The sequence below is a fragment of the Bufo bufo genome, chromosome 2 (genome assembly GCF_905171765.1).
Source record: "Bufo bufo chromosome 2, aBufBuf1.1, whole genome shotgun sequence".
Lineage (NCBI taxonomy): Eukaryota > Metazoa > Chordata > Amphibia > Anura > Bufonidae > Bufo > Bufo bufo.
The window spans coordinates 248,633,434-248,646,264 of record NC_053390.1 but is presented as its reverse complement, the minus strand read 5'-3'; the positions used below and the strand labels follow the sequence as shown (position 1 = coordinate 248,646,264).

Here is a 12,831-nt window from a genome sequence, read left to right as displayed (position 1 = left end):
ACCACCGCGCCCAGAGCGGAAGTGCTGTGTGACTATTGGCTGCCACTCCAGTCGAATGTCTGGATACACCCGGGGCTATGGCAGCTGCCACTGGTAGGCGTGCACAGTCGCGTCAGCGGAGAGCGCGCTCTGTGATTGGTCAGAGACAACGCGGCTTTTAGCGCCAGTTTCGAGGACACCCGCCAGCCGCAGAGATGTTCGTCAGCGATCTCCGTAAGGAGTTTTACGATGTGATAGTGAACCAGGTGAGCGGAGGCTGTGACGTGCTGCATTGTGCCGTCAGAGGGCAGAATAACCGGGTCTAGTCCAGCTGTGGTTACCGCCCTAGCTCACTGAATGCAGGGTTCTGGCAAGGGGCAACCCAAATACAGAATGGAACGCTGTCAGGCTGTGTGCCGTACATTAACGGCCTAGAGCCAGTGACAGGTTTGCTTTGCATGTTTTCATGACGTAGACTGTAGAGGATCTCCTGCCAATAATGAGGGTCCATTCAGTGGCATAGCTAGAAATGACTGGGCCCCAGAGCAAATTTTTGAATGGGGCCCCCATCCTCCCACAGTAATTTTTTTGCAACCCGTTCCTTTCATGCCGCCCCCATTCTTGTGGCTAGTAAAGATCGGTCTCTCAGACCAGGCCCGGCAGCTGTTCCTTCAGTCTATACTGTCACTGTATACAATTTCATTGTGTAATACTGTTGAGGGAGCCCTGACAAAATCTTTTAGTCCTCCCGGATGGGCCCCTTCTGGGTCAGGGCCCCAAAGCAGCTGCTTCCCCTATAGCTATGGCCCCTGGGTCTATTCACACCGCTGTATGGACCCATTGCAGACCCGTTCATTTCAATGGGGCGCAAAAGATACGGACTGCACACTGTTCCGCAGTCCTGCAAAAAAAATATAGAGCATGTCCTATTCTTGCCCGCAATCGCGGACAGGTATAGGTATTTTCTATATAGTGCGTTCTGAAAGGCGGACCGTAAAACACAGCACGGAACAGCAGTTTGGTTATAGCTGTCCCCTGTGTAGTGCATAGAGCTCCGTACTACAGCATTACTTCCATTGACATCAGTGGGAGCTGCGCTGCAGTGTTGGGCGCTGTCTGCTACACTGTGAGAAAGCTATAGCCAAACAGCTGATCCCTGGGGTTATGGAGCGTTGGACCCCCTCTGATCAGCTAGTGATGGCAACCTCTTTAATATGTATGACCATCTGCAGCAAGGGCCTCATGCACACGACCGTATGTATTTTCTGGTCAGCAAAAAATGGATCTGCATCAGAAGAGGAATGACGACCTGATCTGGGACGCTTGCTTGTAAGGCTACTTTCACACTAGCGTTCGGAGCGGATGACGTCCGTGTGCATTCCGTATTTTGCGGAACGGAACAGCTGGCCCCTAATAGAACAGTACTATCCTTGTCCGTAAAGCGGACATTAATAGGACATGTTTCTTTTTTTTTGCAGAACAGAAATCCGGAAACGGAATGCCTTTTTTTTTTTTTTTTTTTTTTTTTCGGATCCGTTAAAATGAATGGTTCCCCATACGGTTTGCAAAAAAAACTGAACGGACACAGAAAGAATATACGTTCGTGTGCATGAGCCCGAAGGCTAGTTTCACAGGCGCGCTATAGATTGGGCACAGAACAGCCTGCCGGATCTCTCTGCATTACCGGAAGCTTGGAAGTCTCGGTCTGGCCCCATTAACTATAATGGAGCAGTAAAGATCCGATTGCAATATGGCAAATATGCTGGCAATCGGCCAGCAGAAAACCGCTGTGCCTGGCACTGATGCTGGGCTCCTGCTGTAATGGCTGGCATTGGAGATAACTCTGATTCCGTCCTTGATGCTGTGATTAATAGCAACCGTGGCAGTTGTTAGGCCTCATGCACACGACCGCACTGTTTTGTGGTCCTCAAGTTGCGGATCCACGAAACACTGATGCCGGCAGTGTGCGTTCCGCAATTTACCCTGATAGAAATGCCTGTTCTTGTCCGCAAAACAGACAAGAATAGTACATGTCTTATTATTATTATTATTATTTTATTTTGTGGGGCCAAGGAACAGAGTAACAGATGCGGACAGCACACGGGTATTCACATGATTGAATTTTTGGACCGCATCCAATCTGCATTATTTTATTTTTATTTTTTTTCAGACCAGATTAGGAACTATTCATTCCAATAGGGCTGCAAAAGAGGTGCACAGCACACTGCTATCCGTTTGTCCGTTCTGCGGCTCCTCAAAAAATTAGAATTTATTCCTGTTCATTTTGAGGACAAGAATAGGCATTTCTAACAAAGGGCGGGACGTACTGATCTGCAATATGCAGACTGCAAAACAGATAGTCATATGTAGGGCTGAAACGATTACTCTAATCGATTAACTCGACACCAAAAAATCCTCAATGAAATTTTTTTGCATTGATGATTCGTTTGTGCCGTGTGAGTGAAGAGCTTGCTATTACTCACGCTCCCTGGTCGCCCGCACAGTGCTGCACTGGATCTTGATGTACGCACATCGTCAGGACATAGTGCACGTAAGCGCGCACTATAACCCGATGCTGTGTGATGTCAGGTCTCAGTGCAGCACGTGAAGAAGAGGATGGAAGATCTCTAGAGTGTCGGCAGCAGCCCTACAGGAAAGGTTAGTATTGTAGTTCACTGGCACTGATGGCTAGGAGATGGAGTGGGGGAACTGATGGCATTGGGGGAGGAGCTGGTGCCACTGGGGGTGGGACTAATGGCAGGGGGTCTGAGTTTTTATAGAAAATGTTAATTCGGTTTTTTGGTTAATCGTTGGATTAATCGGTAGAATACTTGATTACTAAAATAATCGATAGCTGCATCCCTAGTTATGTGCTTAAGGTTTGGGGGATATTATCTCTCCTTACGGAGAGGGCCTTAGTCGGCGTGAAGTCAATGTTCAACCCTTTAACTAGGCCTTGAGCCGTTACTGATAATAAGTCAGTCAGCGTCTTACCTGCAGCCTGCTGTTTTGGGGTGATTTCCCCTCATCAGTGCAGAGCGTACTGGGTTTAACTGGGTAAGAGGCCTATTTGAGGATTCTGGGGACATTATATCCTTATGGAGAGCGCCTTAATCGGTGTGAGGAGACTTATAGGCCATACATGCTCCTCTGGAATTCTGTGAAGAAAGGGATGCAAATGAGCTCTTAACAAGCTCTGCCTCTGATGCCACCAGATGTAAGGCAGCTATCCTATAAGTCAGTGTTTGACCCTTTAAACAGGCCTTGAGACATAATCCAAGTCATGTCTCAATGCCTATTTAAAAAGGTCGAACATTAGGCCCCTTTCAGACGAGCGATTTCCACGCTCTGGACTCGCTGCGTGAGTATGCGGCAGCTCCTGTCCTGACCTCCCAGCACTGCCGGGGTCACATAGCATTATATTGATTTGATGCTATGTAACCCTTAGGCCACCTTCACACGGGCGTCACGGGTGAGGGCTGGATGAGAGATGCAGGTGCGTTCAGGGAAAATCATGCGGGTAGGCACGCAATTTCAGTCAGTTTTGACTGCGATTGCGTTCCGTTTTTTCCACGCGAGTGCAATGCGTTTTGCACGCGCGTGAGAAAAAACTGAATGTGGTACCCAAACCCGGACTTCTTCACTGAAGTTTGGGTTTTGTGTTCTGTAAATTTTATTATTTTCCATCATAACATGGTAATGTCAATTGAGGGTTAAAAAATAATAAACACATAACTCGCCTCATCCTCTTGATTTCGCAGCCGGCATCATCTTTGTTCTTTCAGGACCTGCAAAAGGACCTTTGACGTAATCGCGCTCACCACGTGGTGACGTCAGCGCAGGTCCTGCTGAATGAAGATAGAAGGATCTCACCCGTGTCAAAGGGGCCTTACAGTTCTGGAATGTGTTGTATAACATTTAACATAATGCTGTCAGTTTTATGCAATACATTCCGGAACTGTGAGGCCCTTTGCAGATGAGCGTAAGTGGATTAGGTCCAAATGCGTTCAGTGAAAAATTAGCGATTTCGCAAGCAAGGGCATTCAGTTTTGCATGCTATCATGTTCAGTTTTTATCACACTGGTGCAATGTGATTGAGTTTTGCATTAAATCGTGAAAAAAAAACTGAAGGTTTACAAACAACATCTTACATAGCATCATAAATCAATTTCTCGCTCATATCATTGGGGGACACAGGACCGTGGGTATAGCTTGCTGCTGCCACTAGGAGGCGACACTAGGCTGAAAACTGTTAGCTCCTCCCCTGCAGGCTATACCCCCTCCAGCCTGGAGAGAGCATTTCAGTTTTTAGCTTAGTGTCGTAGGAGGCAGACCTCCCTGCTTAGCAGGGTGGCTCTTTTGGAAATTTTATTTTAATTTTTTATTTTATTAGGTTCATGGGGCACAGATTCGCATGGCGTCTCTGTCTCCCTGGGAGGCTAGCCGGTGTCGGTTGTCCCACCGCCTTGCCCCCCAAGAAGACAAGTGGACCAGGGCAGCCTCGCTCCCCTGCTTCCCACCAGCAATAGGGCCACCTACTCACCAGCCCTATACTGCCCGGACCCCTGATGCCTTCTGCCAGCGTTCGTTGGGTGGCCCTGCTGGGACAACATCTAAGGGCAAAGTCCACAGAAGACAGGTGAGTATTACTCCCCTCTCTCCCTCCCTTAGCTCCTCACCCCTGTCTACTGGGTAGCAATCTCCCTCCTGCGTCCTCAGAGGCGGCGGTATGGCACTGCGGGGGTTAATGGTGGCGTGCTACTACAAGGAGAGCGGTCCGATCTCTCCCTCTTCAGCGCTTTTCCTCCCCACTCCACTTCTTAAGTCTCCAGGCATCTCCTGGGGCAACATGGCCGGCGCTATATTAACCCCTTCCCGTCTCATGGCGGCTCCTAGCCAAGACCCCTCCACAGGCACCCTGCAGGACCACTTATTATGCCTGCACTTCATGTTCTGTTAAATTCCCTTGTGGCCAGTCACTCTCTCTATGCTCTGCATGTCAGGCGGCCCCACAGAGCCATCCATCCATATTGTCACAACCCACAGGAGTTCAAGACCCCTCTGGCTGTGGAGAACCTGACTAGGCAAGGTCCCTGTCCCGGGCAGTAGAAGACCTCTCCAAAGTCTCCCATTCCACCCTTTCATTACTGGGTCGTTTGGTAGAGAGATCACCCACAGTGCAGCCCTCACCTTTGCAAGGTGCACAAACTAGGAGCAGGCTTAGGCTACTTTCACACTAGCGTTCGGGTGTCCGCTCGTGCGCACCGTTTGAAGGGGCTCACGAGCGGCCTCGAACGCATCCGTCTGGCCCCAATGCATTCTCAGTGGAGGCGGATCCACTGAGAATGCATCCGCCTGCCAGCGTTCAGCCTCCGCTCCGCTCAGTGAGCGGACACCTGAACGCTGCTTGCAGCGTTCGGGTGGCCGTGCGGAGGCGAGCGGATCCGTCCACACTTACAATGTAAGTCAATGGGGACGGATCCGCTTGAAGATGACACAATATGGCTCAATCTTCAAGCGGATCCGTTCCCCATTGACTTTCAATGTAAAGTCTGAACGGATCCGCTCAGACAACTTTCACACTTAGAAAATTTTCTAAGTTTTAATGCAGACGCATCCGTTCTGAACGGATGCGAACGCCTGCATTATCGGAGCGGATCCGTCTGATGAAACATCAGACGGATCCGCTCCGAACGCTAGTGTGAAAGTAGCCTTACTAGCAAGCGTCCCAGATCAGGTCGTCATTCCTCTTCTGACGCCTCTGCATCCCCTCTCCCTCCTGTTTCCCAATCTCAGAAGTCCTCCATTTTAGGGGACGCACTATTAGATGGTGAGATTGCGGATTCAGATACGGAGATGGACCTGGAGCAGTCTTCCCAGATTGCGTCTATGGTAGATAGTCTGATTTCAGCTATCCGGGACACTTTCCAAGTTCAGGAGGAACTCCCAGCCACCAGGGAGTGTCGTTTTTGCGTACAAAGCAGACCCCTAAGTCCTTCCCTGTACACGACAACCTTTCCGTTGTTGTCGCAAAGGCTTGGGACCAGCCAGGTTTGCGCTTCATTGTCCCAAAGCAGTTAGACTTGCTCTACCCTTTTCCAACTGATTGTGTGGAAAAATGGGCCTCACCTCCGAAGGTAGACCCACCGGTCGCTCGCCTCGCAAAGAACACGACTATTCCGGTGGCGGTTGGCTCCTCTCTCCAGGACCCAGTAGATCGGCGCATTGACTCGCTATCGAAGTCGGTCTTTGCAGCCAGTGGTTCAGCCTTACGCCCGATCTTTGCATCGGCATGGGTAGCCAAGGCGGTTTCGGAGTGGGCCCTCAGTTTGAACCAAGACCTTGCGACCAATCTTCCTCGGGCGGAACTCCAGTCCTTGACGGTACAAATTTCGCAGGCAGGAAAGTACCTCTGCGAAGCGGCTCTGGACGCTGGGACGATGGTCGCCCGTTCCTCGGCTCTCGCGGATTCATCCTCCAAACGTTCTCTTTCAAGAATTCCCTTTGCCGGGTCTCGACTCTTTGGGACCCATTTACCGCAACCTAAGGCGAAACGTTCCTTTCCCTTACGCCCATGACAGCACCCTTGAGAGACCGCCTCCAGCCAGGACAGGAAACAGGAACTTTCGTGGAGAGCTCATAAGGAGGAGCATGGCCCCAAGACCACCAGTTCCTGTTTCCTGTCATAGACAGAGGACGGTTCGTAGAGAGAAAAAAAGGTTTAGGCTGCAGGGCCCCTGAGAATTGTTTTGGAGTGGGGTTACCTGTTCCGGCATAAGTCTCCTCTAGGAGCCGCCGGCCGGAGTCTGGTGCTAGCTGCTGGGGTCCGGGTTACGCCGCACTGCCGCTACTCTGCAGTCCCGGCCGCACTGAGAGGTGCGTCCGGCACGCCGGTCCTTCTTGACAGTGTTCAGGCGGGCCGCGGCCTCCCTCCTCACCACGCTTCACAGGGGGACAAAATCGCGAGATCCGGATCTCGGCTGCGAGACTTCCGGTATTTGGAACGCACGCAGCGTGCGTTTCGGAAGTAGGAAGTGGATTTCCTACTTATGGGCGCAGATGGCTCCAGCAGGACCCGACCGAGGGAATTTTGACCCACAGGAGGCGCACGGTCAGCAGCAGCCCAGCCAGCCTTATAGGAAGCCGGATTTTGGTTCCTGGGAATCACTCTATCCCACAGCATCATGGAGGAGGAGAGTGTCCAATGCGCCGATCAGCAGGAGGGTCATAAGAGCAGACCGGTACTCCTTGTGGGGTAAGGGGGATCATTCCCTATCACTTTTCTTCTTTAGTCAGGCTAAATCTCCTTTCCCCTTTTCTTTTTCTTGCCTTTTAGACTATAAAAGAGGGCCCTAGAAAGGCGGTCTGAAAAACCAGAGGGAAGGAATGTGCCGTCTGTAAAAAGAAACTTGCACCCTCTTGGTCAAAAATGCTATGTCAGCGTTGCATCCCTTCTGCAGAGTATTATGGAGATGGTGAAGACAGAGGTCTGATTCCTTGAAAGATTTCAAAAAGAGCTTCCCTTCTGTAGCCTCGAGCTCCCTTGGAACCAGATCAGGCACGGCTAATAAATCTGACTCCGATCCTTTATAAGAAAGTGATACAGGGGAAATCCTAGATAGCCCAGACTCGTCCCAGGATGAAGAATCCACGGGCAGACCACTTTTTTCCCTGGATGATACGGAAGCTTTACTAAAAGCAGTTCTTGCTACCATGAAGGTAGACGAATCCAAAGACCCGAAATCCGTTCAGGATATCATGTTTGGCGACCTTGGGCAAAAAAAATTCTAGAGTTTTTCCCGTAAATGAGAATATAAAATTTTTGATACAGAAGGAATAGAAAAAACCCGATTTAAATTTTTTGTCCCTAAAAACGTGAAAAGGAAGTATACTTTTGATGAGGCAGACTCAGTTAATTGGGACAGGCCTCCTAAGTTGGATGCACCTGTTGCAAAGATCTCCAAAAAAGCATCTGGTAGCAGACATGTATGTCTGTCTTGTGGCTGCTCACATGAATCTTTTTCATGTATTGTCCCATTAGATGGGAGTACTAGAAGTGTAACTAGACATTTATAATATATACTGTATGTTCAATATGCCATAAATATAGTATTTCACTTGATAATACCACTTTAAAGTTTATTTTCGGCCCCTGGAATTGGTTCAGGTTGACAATGTGGCCCCCAACCAGAAAAGGTTGTGCACCCCTGATCTAAAGGGTATGGAAAACAAGGTGGCAGATTTCTTAAGCAGAAATACACTAGACCAGGGGGAATGGTGTCTGAATCAAATGGTCTTCGATCAAATAATTCAACTTTGGGGTCGCTCTCATCTGGACTTATTTGCTACCAGAGAAAACAAAGTGTCGTCTTTTCTTTTCCCTCAGCGCGATAGATTCACCAACGGGGATAGATGCCTTCTCCCTTCATTGGCCGAACCAGCTCCTCTACGCCTTTCCTCCGTTAAGACTTCTTCCAAGATTCCTACAGAAGTTGAGACAAGACAGAAACACAGAAATGAAGTGGCAATTCTGGAGGAGCTGCTCAGCCCCTGACCCTGTGGCGTGTCTTTTATTGGGGGAGCAGCCCGACCGCATGTGGACCGCAATAATCGCACCACAAGAAGCAAACTACACAGAATGTAGCAAATAAACATATGAAACACAGAGAGGAAATGCACCAAACAGAAATGCTACTGACTATACTGGGAAGTCATAAATGCAGGTATTAAAAGCTGAGACTGTGTTTCATATGTTTATTTGCTACATTCTGTGTAGTTTGCTTCTTGTGGTGCATGTGGACCGCGTCGACATCCTCCATTGTATGCATATTTTGCTGGGGTTAGTCGATTATTGCGGTCCACATGCGGTCGGGCTGCTCCCCCAATAAAAGACACGCCACAGTGTCAGGGGCTGAGCAGCTCCTCCAGAATTGCCACTTCATTTCTGTGTTTCTGTCTTGTTAGATTTGAGTGTGTTCAAACACTCTGTTGCACCTGGTAACCTCCATCACATGGTCTGGCATAGGTGTGGCTCACAGCCTGGCCTCATTCACATTGTACTACCACAGTATTCATGCTGGGCCTTTGTGTGGAGGCTTGGCTGTGAGCTGAATTATATCACCCCCAGACCGTGTTCACACCATAGTTAGAGTAGCGGCTAGGACCCTTTGCCATGCTGAGTGACCGTGACGTGGTGCATTGATGGGCTCCGATATTTTCCTGACTGGAACATATTGGCGAGAGTCTCAGCTTTTAATACCTGCATTTATGACTTCCCAGTATAGTCAGTAGCATTTCTGTTTGGTGCATTTCCTCTCTGTGTTTCAGAAGTTGAGACAAGAACGAACGACAGTGATCCTAATTGCTCCATTCTGGCCCAGAAGAACCTGGTTCACCTGGTTGAGGAAGCGATCCTTGACAGACCCTTGGATTCTTCCGGAGAGGCAAGACCTTCTGTCCCAAGGACCTGTCAACCATCCAAGTGTGAGGCAGTTACACTTAACAGCATGGCTCTTGAGGGGGAAATCCTAGAAAGTAGAGGACTCTCCAAGAAAGTAGTTTCGACTTTGCTATCCTGCAGAAAGGACATCACCTCTTCCATTTATCTCAGAATTTGGAACACCTTCTAGAAGTTTGCCAAGGATCCGGTGAATCCTTTAAATCCCCCGCCTATGTGTAAGATCTTAGATTTTCTGCAAGCCGGTCATGAAAAGAATCTGAGGCCGAGTACTCTTAAGGTACAGGTATCCGCTCTAAGTGCATTCTTTGATTCCCCCATCGCTAACCACCACAGGGTCCGAAGATTTTTTAAAGCCATCAGCAGACTTAGGCCTATATCTGGTCCTTCAGTTCCCCCCTGGGACCTCAACTTGGTCCTGACTAGCCTCACGGAGCCTCCTTTTGAGCCACTTAAAGAATTACCCATAAAAATCTTGTCCTTCAAAACCGCTTTTCTTGTGGCAATTACCTCAGCGAGGAGGGTCGGTGAAATTTCGGCTTTTTCTACCTCGCCACCTTACACTAACCTCCTAGATGATAGGGTGCTCATTAAGCCAGACCCTTCCTTCTTACCGAAAGTGGTTTCTAATGTTTCATAGACATTACAGGACACTATCCTTCCTTCCCTGTGTCAAAATCCGAGGAATGAAAGAGGAAAAGCTCCATTGCTTAGATGTAAAAAGATGCCTATCTCATTACCTGGAGGTTACTAGTCAGTGGAGGAAAACCTCAAAGCTGTTCATCCAATTTAGTGGGAAAAATAAGGGTCTCCCAGCCTCTACCAAAACCCTTTCCAGATGGATTGTGAGAGCCATTATTTTGGCCTATTCTTCAGCTGGAAAGACTCCCCCGGGGGGTTTTGGTGCTCATTCCACAAGATCAGTTTCCACCACTTGGGCAGAAAGGGCCGACGCTACCTTAGAACAGATTTGTAGAGCAGCCACATGGCAGTCACCCTGCACCTTCTTTCGTCACTACAGATTAGACCTAGGCGCTAGAGAACAACTAGCTTTCGGTAGGAAAGTCCTCCAGGCAGTAGTAGTCGTCGTCGTTGTCCCCCCCCCCCCCCCCCCCCCCTAAAAAGGATTTCTATTCTAGTCGTCTCTCAAGGGTGCTGTCATGGGCGTAAGGGAAATTTAAGATTACACTTACCGGTAATCACTTTTCCATAAGCCCATGACAGCACCCTTGAGAGACCGCCTCCATCCAGGACAGGAAACAGGAACTTTCGTGGAGAGCTCATAAGGAGGAGCATGGCCCCAAGACCATCAGTTAACCGCAAGAACTTGTCCTAGAACACACTCTTACACTTTTTATATATATTTTATATTATTATAAAAAATGTGTAAGAGTGTGTTCTAGGACAAGTTCTTGGGGCCATGCTCCTCCTTATGAGCTCTCCACGAAAGTTCCTGTTTCCTGTCCTGGATGGAGGCGGTCTCTCAAGGGTGCTGTCATGGGCTTATGGAAAAGTACACTTACCGGTAATCAATCTCTTAAATTTCGTCCTAGGGTCACATCTTCCCGTTATCAGTCCTTTCGTAGGTTTGCAGGCACTTGTCCGGCGGCCCCACCTGCATCTAGGCCACCTAATCAGGACCAGCGAAAAGGCCCATCCTTTAAACCCCAGCCAGCATGGCGTCTGCAAGCGCAACAGCCTCGTTCCGCTCCCGGAAATGTGGCAAACTCATATATCAGACGCTTGGGCACGAGAGGTAGCGACATCAGGATACAAGATAGAATTCAAATCTATCCCACCCAACTGTTTTTCCTCTCCCAGCCACCCAAGGATCCAGTTCGGGTGGCTGCTTTCTTCCAAGCAGTCCAGTCCCTTCTCATACGGGGCGTGATAATTCCGGCCCCCTTGCACAAAAGATTTACGGGTTTCTATTCAAACCTTTTCGTAGTACCCAAAAAGGAAGGCGATGTTCGCCCAGTGCTGGACCTCAAGATAGTGAATCGCTTCCTCTGCATTCAACGTTTCAAGATAGTCACTCCGCTCCGTGATTGCCTCTTTGGTACAGGGGGAACTCATGGCATCGATAGACACCCGAGACGCTTACTTACACGTTCCCATCGCACCCGCTCCTCAACGTTTTCTTCGTTTTGGCATTCATTCATGTCACTACCAGTTCGTCGCCTTCCATTCGGCCTAGCGACAGCTCAGAGTGTGTTCACAAAGGTGCTTGCCCCCCTCCTGGGTCTCCTGCGCTCCAGGGGTATCACTCCTCCCGTATCTAGACGATATCTTGATCAAAGCATCTACGATCTCCCAATGCGAGGAGAGTCTTCAGATCACTTTGAGCACCCTGTCCTGCTTCGGGTGGATAGTCAATCGGCGGAAATCCTGCTTATCTCCCACCACACAAATCAGGTTTCTGGGCATGATACTAGACTCAGGTGCAGCCGTGGTACGCCTGCCATTGGACAAGAGCGTTGACATTCAGAGATCTATACGCATATTACTCCAACGCCGCAATACGTCTATCCGCAATTGCATGCGGGTGCTGGGCATGATGGTGGCCTCCTTTTGAGGCCATTTCCTTCGCTCAATTTCACACGAGGGGTTTTCAACAAGCCATTTTGTCATCTTGGGACAAATTCCCGGATTCTCTGGATCGCCGGATCCAGCTGTCCCTCCAAACGCGTACAGCCCTCGGTTGGTGGACAGAGTCTGCGCATCTGTTGGCGGGGAAATCCTTCCTTCCAGTGATATGGACGATCATTACAACAGACGCCAGCCTTCGCGGTTGGGGCGGAGTTCTCGCCACACGGACGGTCCAGGGTGTTTGGTCTCCATCGGAGTCCAAACTTACCATCAACATACTGGAACTCCGGGGCCATTTATCTCTCCCTTGTCCATTGGACTCCAGTTTTGCAGGGTCGTCCGATCAGGGTGCAGTCGGACAATGCCACAGCTGTGGCCTACATCAACCACCAAGGAGGGACTCGCAGCCTTCCGGTGATGCAGGAGTCTGCGAAGATTTTGCAGTGGGCGGAGTCCCATGTTCCGATGATTTCGGCAGTCTTCATCCCGGGAGTGGACAACTGGACGGCAGACTTTCCCAGCCAGACAACACTGGACCCCGCGGAGGTGTTCGAGGCCATCTGTCTCAGGTGGGGACGTCCGCAAGTGGACTTGATGGCGTCCAGGTTCAATCACAAGCTCCCGTGCTTCCTCTCTTGCGCAAGGGATCCAGCAGCACACGGCGTGGACGCTCTCGTGGCGCCTTGGGACAGCTTTGCGTTTTCTTTACGTGTTCCCACCGTTACCTCTTCTACCTCGGATCCTACGCAAAATCGGGAAGGATGGCATCAAGACGATCCTGATCGCCCCAGACTGGCCTTGACGAG

General features: G+C 49.8%; 1 protein-coding gene across 1 annotated transcript in view; it reads left to right on the top strand.

Annotated features, from left to right (window-relative positions):
• Window positions 1-120: 120 nt before the first annotated feature.
• CDC45 (cell division cycle 45) overlaps window positions 121-12,831 on the top strand; it is a 78,485-nt gene continuing 65,774 nt past the window's right edge. The window contains exon 1 of the mRNA XM_040416345.1: window positions 121-245. Within this exon, the coding sequence (XP_040272279.1) occupies window positions 195-245 (51 nt within the window). The 5' untranslated portion in view covers window positions 121-194. The remainder of the gene's footprint in view (window positions 246-12,831) is intronic.